General features: G+C 39.5%; 1 protein-coding gene across 2 annotated transcripts in view; it reads left to right on the plus strand.

The window, feature by feature from the left end:
• CAT (catalase) overlaps positions 1-17,022 on the plus strand; it is a 40,726-nt gene extending 23,704 nt beyond the window's left edge. For both annotated transcript variants that reach the window (XM_048853689.2, XM_048853690.2), the window contains 6 exons: positions 2,583-2,735; positions 6,788-6,926; positions 11,718-11,851; positions 14,136-14,243; positions 15,627-15,713; positions 16,205-17,022. In XM_048853689.2, the coding sequence (XP_048709646.1) occupies positions 2,583-2,735; positions 6,788-6,926; positions 11,718-11,851; positions 14,136-14,243; positions 15,627-15,713; positions 16,205-16,270 (687 nt within the window). In that variant the 3' untranslated portion in view covers positions 16,271-17,022. The remainder of the gene's footprint in view (positions 1-2,582; positions 2,736-6,787; positions 6,927-11,717; positions 11,852-14,135; positions 14,244-15,626; positions 15,714-16,204) is intronic.
• Positions 17,023-17,125: the final 103 nt, after the last annotated feature.

Consider the following 17,125-nt stretch of genomic DNA (forward strand, 5'->3'; position numbering starts at 1 on the left):
TGCTGTTTGGATCAGGCTTGGCTATGCAATGTTAGAAACCTGAGTTCTTTCCCCAGCTCTGATAGAAACTACCTTGAACAGCCTCTGTTACCCTATCATGGTCTTGGAAAAAATTTTGAAGGAGAAGGTAGTTAAGGACATTGAAGTCAATGGTAAATGGGACAAAATACAACATGGTTTTACAAAAGGTAGATCGTGCCAAACCAACCTGATCTCCTTCTTTGAGAGAGTAACAGATTTTTTAGATAAAGGAAACGCAGTGGATCTAATTTACTTAGATTTTAGTAAGGCGTTTGATACTGTGCCACATGGGGAATTATTAGTTAAATTGGATAAGATGGGCATCAATAGGAAAATTGAAAGGTGGATAGGGAATTGGTTAAAGGGGAGACTACAATGGGTCCTACTGAAAGGTGAACTGTCAAGTTGGAGGGAGGTTACCAGTGGAGTTCCTCAAGGTTCAGTTTTGGGACCAATCTTATTTAATCTTTTTATTACTGACCTGGGCACAAAAAGTGGGAGTGTGCTAATAAAGTTTGCAGATGATACAAAGCTGGGAGGTATTGCTAATTTAGAGAAGGACAGGGATACCCTACAGGAGGATCTGGATGACCTTGTAAACTGGAGTAATAGGAATAGGATGAAATTTAATAGTGAGAAGTGTAAGGTCATGCATTTAGGGATTAATAACAAGAATTTTAGTTATAAGCTAGGGACACATCAACTAGAAGTAACGGAGGAGGAAAAGGACCTTGGAGTATTGGTTGATCATAGGATGACTATGAGCTGCCAATGTGATATGGCTGTGAAAAAAGCTAATGTCATCTTGGGATGCATCAGGAGAGGTATTTCCAGTAGGGATAAGGAGGTTTTAGTACCGTTATATAAGGCACTGGTGAGACCTCACCTGGAATACTGTGTGCAGTTCTGGTCTCCCATGTTTAAGAAGGATGAATTCAAACTGGAACAGGTACAGAGAAGGGCTACTGGGATGATCCGAGGAATGGAAAACTTGTCTTATGAAAGGAGACTCAGGGAGCTTGGCTTGTTTAGCCTAACTAAAAGAAGGTTGAGGGGAGATATGATTGCTCTCTATAAATATATCAGAGGGATAAATACCAGAGAGGGAGAGGAATTATTTAAACTCAGTACCAATGTGGACACAAGAACAAATGGATATAAACTGGCCACTAGGAAATTTAGATTAGAAATTAGACGAAGGTTTCTAACCATCAGAGGAGTGAAGTTTTGGAATAGCCTTCCGAGGGAAGTAGTGGGGGCAAAAGATCTATCTTGCTTTAAGATTAAACTCGATAAGTTTATGGAGGAGATGGTATGATGGGATAACATGGTTTTGGTAATTAAATGTTCATGGTAAATAGGCCCAATGGCCTGTGATGGGTTTTTAGATGGGGTAAGATCCAAGTTACCCGGGAAAGAATTTTCTGTAGTATCTGGCTGATGAATCTTGCCCATATGCTCAGGGTTTAGCTGATCGCCATATTTGGGGTCGGGAAGGAATTTTCCTCCAGGGCAGATTGGAAGGCCCTGGAGGTTTTTCGCCTTCCTCTGTAGCATGGGGCACGGGTCACTTGCTGGAGGATTCTCTGCTCCTTGAGGTCTTCAAACTACAATTTGAGGACTTCAATAGCACAGATATAGGTGTGAGGTCTTTTTTAGGAGTGGTGGGTGAAATTCTGTGGCCTGCATTGTGCAGGAGGTCAGACTAGATGATCATAATGGTCCCTTCTGGCCTAAATATCTATGAATCTACGAATCATGTAAAATAGGGGCATGAAGCCTTCATCAATAGTGATGACGTTGCAGCATGAAGCATTAACACCAGTCTGTGGAAGAGGAGTTGAGACTGGAACTTATGGTCTCTTCCTTGCTCAGCACAACTTCCCTGAGGCCAAAAGGATGGGATCACTGCTGCTTCTGGGGCCCAATTCAAGCATAAGCTCTGTATCTACCACACAGGAAGCTGTGTAGTGGCCTGGGAGCATGCTTATTATAGATGGACCATGTTCTATGATTGTACCAGTAAGCTTCTGACAAGCTCTTCTGAGCACGTTCATATGGCAGGTTTTTTTCAGAGCCTCATAATTTAGCTAAATTTGGGTGGATTTTCCTGGGGAACAGTAAAATGTACTTCTGATCCCAGGTCTAATCCTCTGCCAAGCATCAAGTTTCTTGCTTCAAAGCATGGCAGTGGTAGAGTGCTTAAAAAAGAACTGTAGGGGAAAATGTTAACATTGGCAAGCCCTGCATGCTTTTATCTAACCTTCCTCTTAAAAGTGGTTAAACTATTTTTGTCAAATGCTTATTTTATTTAAAAAAAAAAAAGGAAAATTTCCACCTGAATTGTTACTGTTTGGCAAATTTATAAGCTGCTGAAAGCAAAAGTTTATAATGGAAAGTACTACTATATTTCTTAAAGTGTATACTCGCCTCCCCCTCCCAATATAATTCATTACCAAGATTAAATCCTAGGCACAATGACTGCATCAGGTAGTTGAATCTGTTTTCTTGCTGTGTTTTATAACATGTAGTAATCACAGTGTATGTATTATGTTTTCTAGGTTTGGCCTCACAAATGCTATCCTCTAATTCCTGTGGGCAAACTTGTCTTGAACAGGAACCCTGTCAATTATTTTGCAGAGGTAGAACAAATAGCCTTTGACCCAAGCAACATGCCACCAGGCATTGAACCTAGCCCTGATAAAATGTTACAGGTAAGCAGAGCGGCTCGGTATATTACTCTGACACAGAGTAAATCTCCTACATGGCATTTTCTCTTCGTAAGGCTATGTCTACACTTAAACCACTGCAGTGGCACAGCTGCAGCACTCAGTGTAGATACTGATTACAGCAAACAAAGTGACATGAGAACCCCTGTATTTAATCCACCTCACTGAGAGATGGTAGCTAGATCCAGGGAAAAAATTCTTCCATTGACCTAGTGCTGTCTACACCAGGGATTAGGTTGGTTTAACAACATCACTTGGGGTATGTCTACACTACGAAATTAGGTCGAATATATAGAAATTGGTTTTTTAGAAAGCATTTTTATACAGTCTATTGTATGTGTCCCCACATAAATGCTCTAAGTCCATTTAGTCGGCGGAGTGCGTCCACAGTACCGAGGCAACCATCGACTTCCAGAGCGTTGCACTGTGGGTAGCTATCCCACAGTCTCCGCCACCCATTTGAATTCTGGGTTGAAATCCCAATGCCTGATGAAGCAAAAACATTGTCATGGGTGGTTCTGGGTACATATCGTCGGGCCCCCCCCTTCCCTCCCTGTGAAAGCAACAGCAGACAATCGTTTTGCGCCCTTTTTTCCTGGGTTACCCGTGCAGACACCATACCACGGCAAGCATGGAGCCCGCTCAGCTCACTGTCATCATATGTCTCCTGGGTGCTGGCAGACGTGGTACTGCATTGCTACACAGCAGCAGCTTATTGCCTTTTGGCAGCAGACGGTGCATTATGACTGGTAGCCATCGTCGTCGTACTCCTGGGTGCTCTTTTAGCCGACCTCAGTGAGGTCGGTCAGGGGCGCCTGGGCAGACATGGGAGTGACTCAGCCAAGTCATTTCCCTTTTTAAGCTTTGTCTCATGGAGATTCAGTCCTGCCGGCAGTTGTACTGCACCATTTTCTGGTGAGCAGCCAGGAGACGACGATGGCCAGCAGTCGTACTGCACCATCTGCTGCCAGCCTAAGATGTATAAAGATAGCTGAAGTGGATCAAAACAAGAAATAGACTAGATTTATTTTGTATTCATTTTCTCCCCCCTCCCTCCCGCTGTGAAATCAACAGCCTGCTAAACCCAGGGTTTTGAGTTCTATCCTTGAGGGGGCCATTCTGTTTCTCCTTGATGCAAAGCCACCCCCTTTGTTGATTTTAATTCCCTGTAAGCCAACCCTGTAAGCCAGGGTTGTCAGTCGCCCCTCCCTCCATCAGAGCAACGGCAGACAATTGTTTCGCGCCTTTTTTCAGCGCAGACACCATAGCACTGGGAGCATGGAGCCTGCTCAGATCACCGCGGCAATTATGAGCACTATAAACACTGCGCACGTTATCCAGTAGGATATGCAGAACCATAACCTACAAGAAAAGCGAAACCAGGGGAGGAGGAGGCGACTGCAGCGCAGTGACAAGAGTGATGAGGACATTGACATAGACTTCTCACAAAGTACAGGCCCCTGCAATGTGCACACCATGGTGTCAATTGGGCAGGTTCATGGTGTGGAACGCCAATTCTGGGCCTGGGAAACAAGCAAAGACTGCTGGGACCACATATTGTTGCGGGTCTGGGATGATTCCCAGTGGCTGTGAAACTTTCGCATGCGTAAGGCACTTTCATGGAAATTTGTGACTTGCTTTCCCCTGACCTGAAGTGCAAGAATACAGAGATGAGAGGAGCCCTCACAGGCGAGTGGCGATAGCCCTGTGGAAGCTTGCAACGTCAGACAGCTACCGGTCAGTTGGGAATCAGTTTGGAGTGGGCAAATCTACTGTGGGGGCTGCTCTGATGCAAGTAGCCAATGCAATCACTGAGCTGCTGCTATCAAGGGTAGTGACTCTGGGAAATGTGATCATAGTGGATGGCTTTGCTGCAGTGGGATTCCCTAACTGTGGTGGGGCGATAGACGGAACCCATATCCCTATCTTGGCACTGGAGTACCAAGTCAGCAAGTACATAAACCGAAAGGGGTACTTTTCAGTGGTGCTGCAAGCACTGGTGGATCACAAGGGACGTTTCACCAAGATCAACGTGGGATGGCCGGGAAAGGTACATGACGCTCACGTCTTCAGGAACTGTTTGTTTCAACAGTTAGTCTATTTCAATAGCTGCAGCAAGGGACTTACTTTCCAGACCAGAAAATAACCATTGGGGATGTTGAAATGCCTGTAGTTCTCTTTGCGGACCCAGCCTACCCCTTAATGCCATGGCTTATGAGGCCATACACAGGCTTCCTGGACAGTAGTCAGGAGGTGTTTAACTATAGGCTGAGCAAGTGCAGAATGGTGGTAGAATGTGCATTTGAGCATTTAAAAGTGTGCTGGCGCAGTTTACTGAGTCATTTAGACCTCAGCAAAACCAATATTTCCATTGTTATTGCTGCTTGCGGTGCGCTCCACAATATTTGTGAGAGTAAGGGGAAGACGTTTATGGCGGGGTGGGAGGTTGAGGCAAATCGCCTGGCCGCTGATTATGCGCAGCCAGACACCAGGGCAGTTAGAGTACAGGAGTGCGTGGTGCACATCAGAGAAGCTTTGAAAACCAGTTTCATGACGGGCCAGGCTACGGTGTGAAAGTTCTGTTTGTTTCTCCTTGATGGAAACAACCCTCCCTCCCCCCGCCCCGGTTCACTCTTCTTTCCTGTAAGCTAAGACCCTCCCCTCCCCCCTTCGATCAACACTTGCAGAGGCAATAAAGTCATTGTTGCTTCACATTCATGCATTCTTTATTTATTCATCACACAAGTAGGGGAATAACTGCCAAGATAGCCCGGGAGGGGTGGTGGAGGAGGGAAGAACAAGGCCACACAGCACTCTAAAACATATTGAATGCCAGCCTTATGTTGCTTGGGCAATCCTCTGGGTGGAGTGAATCATAGAATATCAGGATTGGAAGGGACCTCAGGAGGTCATCTAGTCCAACCCCTGCTCAAAAGCAGGACCCATCCCCAATTAAATCATCCCAGCCAGGGCTTTGTCAAGCCTGACCTTAAAAACTTCTAAGGAAGGAGATTCCACTACCTCCCTAGGCAACGCATTCCAGTGTTTCACCATACTCCTAGTGAAAAAGTTTTTCCTAATATCCAACCTAAACCTCCCCCACTGCAACTTGAGACCATTACTCCTTGTCCTGTCATCTTCTACCACTGAGAATAGTCTAGAACCATCCTCTCTGGAACTACCTCTCAGGTAGTTGAAAGCAGCTATCAAATCCCCCCTCATTCTTCTCTTCCGCAGACTAAACAATCCCAGTTCCCTCAGCCTCTCCTCATAACTCATGTGTTCCAGACCCCTAATCATTTTTGTTGCCCTTCGCTGGACTCTCTCCAATTTATCCTAAATTTACTGCTCCTAAAGCAGTAAATGGTTTGTTTCTGGTATTATGTAAGGAGGCATTTATTAAAATACAGTCACTGCAATATTGTCATGGGAATATAAAAGAAAAATAGGTGGGCTATGACACACGCGCGCGCACACACAGAATTTTAGAAAGAATCTTTGAAAGTTCAGGACAGCTTATCATTTTGACATTTTATCTGTGAGGATTAAGGATTATGAAATGATTATTTCCATGTTGCAAAATGTGCATTTCATTACATAACTGCTCATTTCAGTGATTAGTTTCAAAAGGTGGTCATGAAAAATATGACCAGGGTCAAACTGATTGCCCTATGTGGGGTTGGGAAGGAATTCCTCCCCCCACCCCCCCCCGTCAGGTTGGCAATGACCGTGGGAGGTTTTGATCATCATCTGCAGGGTGGGGTGCTAGTCACTTTCCAGGATTATCAGAATATATCTCACTTAATTTCCCTGCCATTGTGGGGACTTCAGGCATTGTTACATTTAAGTCCTCCTATTCTCTGCCCGTGACACACAATATTCTAGTCTCCTGTGATCTGTAATACTTTGGTCTAATTTAGGTTGCTTGTGATATACAGGAGTTCAGACTAGATCATCTGGTGGTCCCGTCCGGCCTTAAACTCTGACTAAATATAAAAAAATGTTGAATATACAACATTTGTCATTGTGATTTTTAGGGTCGTCTTTTCTCATATCCTGATACTCACCGACACCGTTTAGGACCCAACTACCTACAAATACCTGTGAATTGTCCCTATAGGACTCGTGTGGCCAACTATCAGAGAGATGGACCTATGTGTGTGTTTGACAACCAAGGTATCCTGAAAATATTTCTGAATGTAATATATTTGCATTATGTATATAGGCATTAAAAATGATTTGTCTGATCTTGAAGATAGTTCATTTCAGAACAAAATCAGCCCATCAATTAGCAGGAGTAGTTGAAAACAAACTGCTCTAAGCAGTGATACACTAAAATACTCTTTTCAGTGTCTTTGTAGCAGTAACAGACTGAACATATTCTGCTCCATTTACATTGTTTCCTAAATAACGAGCTTTACCTTTTTTTTCCTAATTCAAGTGTGGTAGACGTATGCAGAAGCTGCTCCTTAATAAGGACTTTTCTAAATTTTCAGAGTCATGGATCCATAATATTTAAGTGCATGCCATTGTTAATATCTGATCAGTTTTCATCACTTATGCACAGAGATGTAGGTATAGACCTCAGTATTGATGCAAAAATGGTTATTTATTCTTCTGTTACTTGGACCTTTATTGAATTCCAAAGAGATACTTACAATTGTTTTCATAGATACAAGGCTTGGAGAATAATAGCTTACATGCTTATGTTTTTAGTTACTTATTTAATTATATGAAATGTTCAAGCTAAAAAAGTCCTTTCTATCAATGTGAAAGGCCCCTGTGTGTCAGAGTGATACATCTCTAAAACTTCTAGTTGTGTTTACACAGTTGCTGGAATGCAAATTTATATTTTTTGTGTGTTAATATTCTATATTTTTTTAAAATAATTTTTGAAAGATGTTGCAGTGTTTAGTGATTTTTGCCTTATAAGAATATTTGATAGGAGTGTTTAATTACAAGTTGTAAATGTACTACAGCTGTCTGGTTGTAAGTCTAGGAACCATGTGGTCAAAAAGGCAAACAAATCAACATGTATGCCTTATCAAAGAGTAGAACACATCCTTCATGTATAAGATACCAGTTTGTTATAGATATTATCTTTATCTCAAGACAACAGATGTTGTAAGATGTTTGTTTGAAAAAAAATCCTAACTGTATAAAAGAATGCGAGGATGTTCTTATTCAGAAAATTCCAAAAAGAAGTAACGCTTAGGATGTGTTACCAGAACTATAAACCAAGGGGGGAAAGTGGGTCTCTTATTCCTCCTCTTTGCAAAGAAAAATCTTAGTTTAAACCCACAAAAAGAATTCTAGAAATATCCTTATTGAAACTGATTTCTTATGTAAACACTCAAAGTTTTTATGGTTTAAATTTGAATGAGAATATTTGTGATTGGGAAATATCTTACAGAAGATATTAATTACGTCCCTCCTTTCCATGTTTAAGGTGAAAGAAAACCTTTGCTTCTCAAATTCTTAAAATTGCATACAATTGTTTTTGAGATATTTGCAGTTTTGCATCTAAATGCAAGCCATCATGTAATAACTGCCTGATTCCATGGTTGTGTGAATTGTGAGATATTTTATGTACAAATATATTAAGATCATTTGATGCTATAACTGGTTAGTAATACAAGCCATTTTAATATAAAATATTGATAATTAATTCTTCAGTTAATATCTGGCATTGCTTAAGCAACTAGTTACCAAACTCAGACAATAACCTTCTCTCCAAGAATGGTAAGAAAAAAAGACAATACCATCTGTGATGACCATTTAAGTTCAAAGACATTCTTAAGTAGGGATGTAATCACCATTTAAAAAGTTAACTGTTTAAACTACTAAAAAATGCTTTGTTTAAACGGCTAACTGATTAAAGGGCTGGCTGTTGTGTGGCTGGGGCCCATCTGGCTTGCATGCGGCTGGGGCTGATCCGACTGCGCCGGCCAGTGCGGGGGTTAACAGTTAAGGCGGGGTAACTGGTAAGATTAATGCTTAACATTTTACATCCCTACTCTTAAGAACTATGTAATTTTTCCAAAAAATTACTTTCAGAGCTCAGAGGAAATAGTGTTTGGACTCATTTGAAAGGGAATTCCAACTTCTTGTGAGCCCTGGTGGAGTTCAAAGGATGTCTCAATAAATGTATTGAATAAAAAGTTAAAATTCTATGCTTAAAGATGTTCTGCTGATTTACTACCACAAAGACGAATGCAAAATAACCACAAAGTTGAAGAATTACAATCCTACTACATATTCGGTAGCATATGGCATATTCGTAAGCTGAAGGTATACACTCAGATCATCAGACAAAGGTGTTAAGGCACTGAACTGTGACAAACTGGTATCTGAAGCAACCAAGCCCCTAAAAGAGGGGTTTCTTCCCTCTACAGAGAGATAATAAATCTCTCTGAACTGAGGGAGTAAACAGCAGCACTCAGTTCAGCATAGTTCACCTCTTTACAAGCAAGCAGCAGCAGCAAGAAGATAGCTGACAAGGCAAAGAAGCCACAGCACAGCATCCAGGAGAAGCAGCCTCCCAATGCAGCACTGCTTCTGCAACATGTCACCTAGACTTCAGCATCGTTGGTGAGGTGGAGTTAACAAAAGCAGTGCCAAAGGATTTGCCTAAATTCTTCCTGTAATAATTTTAATGGGATAGTGAAATGGTATTGTCATTTAAGGTATTAACAGCTTCTCCTATTAAAAGCCAGAATATTTAGACTATGTATTCTTAGAAAGGAAACATGAGCTAACCTTGGTAAACTGCAAGAAATAATGGGATTTAATTTAAATGTAAGATTCTTAATTTTCATTCATTTTCCTGCATCAAGACTCTACCTTGACTGGCTTCTTTTAATTAACCAAGTCAAACACTTTGATTTCATAGGATCTTAGTTAAGATTACAGGTTTCAGAGGAACAGCCGTGTTAGTCTGTATTCGCAAAAAGAAAAGGAGTACTTGTGGCACCTTAGAGACTAACCAATTTATTTGAGCATGAGCTTTCGTGAGCTACAGCTCACTTCATCAGATGTATCTGTATCTGTATACATCTGATGAAGTGAGCTGTAGCTCACGAAAGCTCATGCTCAAATAAATTGGTTAGTCTCTAAGGTGCCACAAGTACTCCTTTTCTAGTTAAGATTACTTAACTCTGCCTATTTATAAACTGTTTAGGTTGTCCATGATAAACCATACAGGATTCATCAATCCTTAAACAAAATTCCTTTGCTCATGGTTATCCATGAGATAATAAGGCTATGTCTGCACTACGGCCCTTACAGCAGCAGAGCTTTACCACTACAGCTGTGTCACTGTAAGGTCTCCTGTGTAGCTGCTCTATGCCAACGGGAGAGATCTCTTCCTTTAGCATAATTAAATGACCCCAAATGAGTGATAGAAGCTATGTCAGCGGGAGAGCGTCTCCACACTCGTGCTTTTGTTGGTGAAACTTACATTGGTCAGGGGTGTGTTTTTTCACACCCCTGGCCGACAGAAGTTTTACTAACAAAAGTGCTAGCGTAGACATAGTCTAAGAAAGGACTCAGTACTGATATTGGGGAAAATACAGACTGTGCTTTTACTTTTGGTAGAAAAGAGCATGCCCAGCAGAGGTAGACCCAATATTAAGGCATAAATCTCTGTTCAAAGTTCACCAGAGAAAGATGTACTGTAGTAAATGTCACTTACAGCTTGTATGCTATGGTTCTCTTTTCCTTTCTTAGTCATTAATTAATCCTAGCCATTATTAATGAATTATTAGTCATTAATTTTGTTATTATTCAATCACTATTAATAGATTCTTTTGTTTGTCTTTAATTGTGGTATTCCCATAGGAATGATGAACCCCATTTGACTAAAATTGTGGGAGTAACATCCCTGAATTGGCATTGATATGGCATGCCATTTCTTATTTTGCTAGACTTTAAATTTAAGTAATTTTTGGATAAAAAGTTAGTTGGTGCTTAACAATTTAAAACACCCTCTTCATCTCTCACAGGCCTTGATCCTACAAGATGCTGAACATTTTGGCCCCTGATCCAGCAAAACATGATTAACTGTTAGGTATGTGAGTGGTCCCATTGAAGTCAGTGGTATCTAAAGTAAATGGGACTACTCATAGGTTTAAAGCTAAGCATGTGTTCAACTGTTTTGCTAGATTGTGGTCAGAGCACTTGGCATCTTGCATAATTGAGCCATTAAAAATATGGGATGGGAGACAGTATGTGCAGGTGACTGAGCCTCCTTTTTGCACAGAACAGGTTCCCTCCACACAGGGAGGGGGTTTAGATTCTGCCTTAATTTTTAATACCAGGAATTTTAAAGAAAACTCAGGAAATTAGAAATGGGTAGATTCAAATCCAGATACTAGAGCTGGTTCGAAAATTTTTGTTGAAAGTTTTCCTTCAGAAAATGTCATTTTGACAAAACTGGGGGGTTGTAGGTTTTTTGTTGTTTTTTTTTTTTTAAATTTCCCACGAACATTCCAAAATTTAGAAATTTTTGTTTGAGAACTTAATTTCAGAAAAATGGAAATAATTGTTTTAAAACTAACTTATATTTTTAGGTGCATTATTTCATGATACCTGTAGTAATAGTGCTTAATGTGATTGATATTTGAAATATTCTATTTTATTTTTTCAGAATTTCCATTTCACAGGAAATTTTGCTTTTGTTCCGATTTAGAACAAAAACAAATGTTCAAAATTCCAAGTTTTGACCAGCTATATCAGATATGGGTTTGAGGCTGCAGAACATTGTAACTGCTGAGCTGTATCTTTTGAAGAGTGTGAGGCAAAGTGTTGGCAGCTGTTTTACAAAGAAAGCGAAGGAAATATAGGCATGATAACCGGGTAAAAGGATTATCTAAATCAGTTTGAATATATTCCTTCAAGGTGCTTTATAATTTCACTGTCTCCTAATCTAAACTAAAAGGACTGATATTTTGATCTTTTCTTTTAAAGGTGGTGCCCCAAATTATTATCCAAACAGTTTTACTGGTCCTGAAGATCAGCCCAATTTGAAGGAGAGCCGCATGTCTGTCGCATGCTATGATGTGCAGCGCTTCAATAGTGAAAATGAGGATAATGTGTCTCAGGTATGCTGTGTGAAAAGGACTTATTATAATATTGTTCTGGAATTTGACTGTATTATGTGGATGTTGGTTTTCCCTTGAAGCATCTAGCCTAAATTTAAGGCCAGTTCTGAGGAGGCCTTGAAAGATCTTTATGCCAATTAATTTCAAGTAGGGCTGCAAATTAATTACTCATGCGACTAACTAAAAAAATTGTGATTAATTGAACTGTTAAACAATAATACAGTACCAGTTGAAATTTATAAATATTTTTGGATGTTTTCCACATTTTCAAATTTACTGATTTCAATTACAAGACAGAATACAAAGTGTACAGTGCTCACTTTATATTTTTGAATTTGTATTTTTCAATTCACCTCATACAAGTACTATAGTGTGATTTCTATTGTGAAAGTGAAACTTACAAATATAGGTTTGTTTATTTGCTGGCCCATCATTTGAGGCTGTTATAACATGAAATATATGGCAGAATGCAGGTAACTCACAGAGCAGGAGACATACAGTTCTTCCTCAAGGAATTCAGTCACAAATTTAATTAACGCATTATTTTTTTTTAGTGAGTGTCATCAGCATGGAAGCATGTCCTCTGGAAAGGCGGCCAAAGCATGAATATTTAGCATATTTGACACATAAATACTTTGCAATGCCAGCTGCAAAAGTGCCATGCGAACATCTGTTTTCACTTTCAGGGGACATTGTAAATAAGAAGCGGGCAACATTATAATTCCATAAATGTAAACAAAAACTTGTTTGTCTTAGCGATTGGCTGAATAAGAAGTGAGACTGAGTGGACTTATAGGCTCTAAAGGTTTACATTGTTTTGTTTTTGAGTGCAGTTGTGTAACAAAAAAATAAGTCTACTTTTATAAGTGCACTTTCATGATAAAGATCTCACTACAGTACTTTTATGAGGTGAATTGAAGAATACTATATTTTTTACAGTGCAAATATTTGTAATAAGCAAAGTGAGTACTGTACACTTTGTATTGTGTTGTAACTGAAATCAGTATATTAAATATAGAAACATCCATACCTTTATTATAATTTTCAATTGGTATTCTGTTATTGTTTAACAATGCGATTAAAACTGCGATTAACTGAGATTAACTTCTTAAATCTTGCAATTAATCAAGATTAATTTTTTTGATAGTTTGACAGCCCTAATTTCAAGGACTGCTTTGACTTTGACTGCCCAGTGAAAAAGCTGTGGTTCCTCACAACTCATTCTTCCACAGCACTTTCTTCAACTCAGATATGACCAGTTCAAATTTTCATGTACATTTCTTTTGCATGCAAAATTGCACCTGCAAAAGTGAGGGTCACCTGTTTTATTGCAGTGTGATACCAAGAGAATATAAAGTCCAATATTTTACCAGAAACATATTTTCTCCACATTTTATCACTTTTCTCTAGGTATCTTGGTAACACTTCCCCTACTCTTAAGAACCACACTTTCCTTAGAATACTGTCATTTCAGTTAACCTTTAAGAAATGTTTCTTTACACTAAGTAATGCAAATAGTAATTTTTTTGGGCCAACCTGAACACGAATACCCAGATGCAGAATTTAGCTCTTTTTTTTCCGAGCTTGATGTAATTAGTTGCTGCAGATATCTAAACTATAACATTTGTATCGCATTGTGTTAATTCCAACAGAACTGGATTACATTGATGTATAAGATAATTAAAGTAATTAAACAAATAGCAGTGAACACAGAATTTGTGACGTAACGCTAGAAACAGTGTTGCCAGTACATTTGCAAATCTCATTCATAAGCTTTTTTTATAGATAGTGTCAGAGGAGAAATATGTAATTGTAAGATACAGTTGTAAATTACTTCCTGAAATAGTCCAATATTAATTTTAGAAACTGGAAGAGTAGTTAAAAATTGATTTGTTAAAATGGACTTGTCTTGTAAAGCAGATGTAAAATTTCAAAATTTAATTTTGCTAAACTATCCAGCAGAATAGCATTAATGGTTCTAGGAAGCAGAATGGCTGCATCTTTAATCTAATATTGACTTGGAACTGCTACTTTCATCAGCAGCATGTCATTCTCTTTGCCTCTTTCTTATTCCTTCCCTCATGTAAAAACTTAGTTGTACATCACGGTGGGAAGCAGTTGGACTATGCTGGGGAAAATACCAACCAATATTTCATGCTTTCTTGCAATAGTTTAAAGACCTGAGCTTTAACAGTTTAACTACTGTTAATGAGGAGCTTTTGATAGAATCAGAGTAAAACTGGCCTTGCCTTACATAAACTAAACTACTGACTTCAATCCTAAGGTGAGAGTGTTCTATACCAAAGTGCTGAAAGAAGATGAACGCCAAAGACTGTGTGAGAACATTGCTAGCCATCTTAAAGATGCTCAGCATTTCATCCAGAAGAAAGCTGTAAGTACAGTAAAAGCTTTATCGGGCACTTTGGGAGAATGGGGGGTGCTGGTTAGTCAAAAATTGTGGTTAACTAAGAGTTATAATTACCAATGGAGGGAGTGAGTTTGGGTGCTGGATGTGACTTAGGGCTGGGACATGGGAAGGGGTGTGGGGTGTGGGCTCTGGGAGGGAGTTTTGTTGTGGGAGGATGCTTGGGGTAGGGGCACTAAAGGGGTTTTAGCATGCTGGATCTGAGTGGTGCTCACCTCGGGAAGCTCCCTGCAACTGCAACATATCCTTTCTGCTCCTAGGCAGAGGAGTGGCCAGGCGGCTCTGTGCACTGCCTCTGCCCGCAGGTGCTGCCCCCGCAGCTCCCATTGGCCGCGGTTCTCAGCTAGTGGGAGCTGCGGAGCCAGTGCTCGGGATGGAGGTAGCTCACAGAGCCCCAGTGGCTGTTCCTCCACCTAGGAGGAGGAAGGACATGGTACCTCATCTGGGGAGCCCCGCAGAGCCAGGTAGGGGGCCTGCTGGCCCCACACCAACCAGACTTTTAATGGATATCAGAAATGTTGGTTTCCAGAGCTTTCTGGTTGGTAAAGTGCCAGATAACCACTTTTACTGTAGCATTTTATTGTGTTAGCTTAAGTCTAGCTTCTGCTGGTGTCTTACAGTATTGCAGTTTGCAAATATAACAGTTTGGGGATGAAAAGAGAAGGTCAGAAATTGTATTTTTGGAGAATACTTGTTGATCTGTTCTTTTATGTAACAAATGACCAGTAGAGTGTAAAGAATTAACAAATTTTGTACATACCGGTAATTATAAAGGAGAATGCTAAAGCTGGCAGCATGATGAGCTGACACTTTCAACACACACATGTGGAAGTATAGTGATTTGCGCTTCCTGTGTTGTGGGGCAGGCTAACAGAATTTTAAAGGTATTAAACTGCATACGTGCTTTGCACTGAGTGTTTAAAATAGGGATATCTTACTCAAAACAAACAAACAAAAAACCAACCACCCTTGTTTGGTCAAGGCCATAAAGGTTTTATTTGAAGGATGAAAAGTTCCTCAAAATTTAACTCTGCTGAAATATCCAGGAGAACAACATTAATGGTGCTAGGAAGAAGAATGGCTTCATCACCCCCCAATGGAAAACACCTGTGCAATGTTTGTTTAATTTGCAGTAGATCAGGATGTTGTCCTAGGTGACTTAATTCCCATGATTCACTCCTTGCTACCTGGTCTAGATATGAACTGGTGCTTGATTTGGGGAATTGTTGATAATTCTTATTAAATATAGCCTATTGATGGCAGGTTTTGGAATTGGCAAGAACCAAGTATGAATGTGAAACTGAGAAATGAAATTGTCTGTTCAAGCCGTGATTTTCCTTACTATTTCAGGTGAAAAACTTCACTGATGTTCATCCTGACTATGGTGCCCGTATTCAAGCTCTGCTGGACAAATACAATGCTGAAGCTGGCAAACAGGTATGTTAAGGATGGCTTCTTTCTACTTAACAAGACTTTGATTGGCTGAATACCTTAGCTTGTTTCATGACTCTCTACCTTGGTGGAATATAATTTTGAGGGTTTTTTTTTTACTTGCGGATAATTCAGTGTTTTGATAATCATACAATGAGAGAATCGCCATTAATTGCAATGCTAATTGGTCCAAATTAGTTGGTGCTTTACAAGGACTGAATTTTAGTGGTTTTATATTTCAGAAGGTGTCCATGCATACACTTAATACTCTAGTTAGCTTAGCACATAATAACTTTATCTGCTACAATTGCATAAAGAGAAAGGGATAAAATGGCAGTTACTAAACAAAATGTTTCACTTGTGCTGTTTACTAAATGAGCACCGGTTAGTTTCTTTAATGTTGATTTGACTGCGTTCAAATGTAAGAAACTTCTTTTAATAGAATTTGCCCTAAATGTATGTTCTACATAGCCTAATTAATTTCATGTTGCTTTTAGGATATGATTAGAACGTATACACGATCTACATCTCGCATGTCTGCAAAGGAACGATCTAACCTGTAAACTGTGTGCTACATGCAGTTGGTCCGTCCGTGGATTTTACATCCACCTAACTGGAGAATAAGCTGTCAGACAGTAACAAATGTAGCAGATGTCCACACAAGATATAAATGTCTTTCAGGCTTGATGCAATAATACGTGTCTCTTCTTATGTCTGCAATCAAAAGTGATTGACTCTGATAATCTAGTACCTTGTAACACCAGTATTCTAGGCTGGTAATGATTTTATGCAGATCTCTCTTTAAGGCTAAAAATTATTTTTGTTTAGGAAATTAAACTCAGAATACTTAAATGGAAAAAATTGTGTTTCAATTGGTTTTTGAGGTAAGGTCCCAAATTTCTGGCTAAACAACTGAAAAAAACTTATATAAATACTGTGATTATCAATGTAGGTGAACTAATTTGGTGTTCATGTTGATAGAACTTCACCTGATTTTGTCAAAAATAAATTGCCCAGTATGTGAGCATTACAGTACTTTAAAAATAAATAAATAAATTGCAAGTAGTAAAGGAATCCATATACATACAGTAACTTTCTTGCTTAACTCTAGTTTCCTGTAGTACAATGTATCTGATAGTAGTTAATTCATATCCAGGTGGAATAACAACTGAAGGCTAAAATTTGTTTTGTTTACTTATGGAAGATACTGGGTTGGGTATATTTTATGCAAGGGAGGTAGTGATGAAAGTAGTAATTTTGTTTCTAATCATTTACGGTTTAGATTTTACAATAAAATTGCTTGCAGTTAACCAAATGTGGCTTTGTTTTTTTTTAGGCTATAAGTAGTTGAACTGCACATAATGATTACTAAACATACCGGCTACCAACTACATTCTTTTGAGTAAATGTTAGTTGTC

Source organism: Caretta caretta, chromosome 6, assembly GCF_965140235.1.
Source record: "Caretta caretta isolate rCarCar2 chromosome 6, rCarCar1.hap1, whole genome shotgun sequence".
In the NCBI taxonomy this organism is placed as follows: Eukaryota; Metazoa; Chordata; order Testudines; family Cheloniidae; genus Caretta; species Caretta caretta.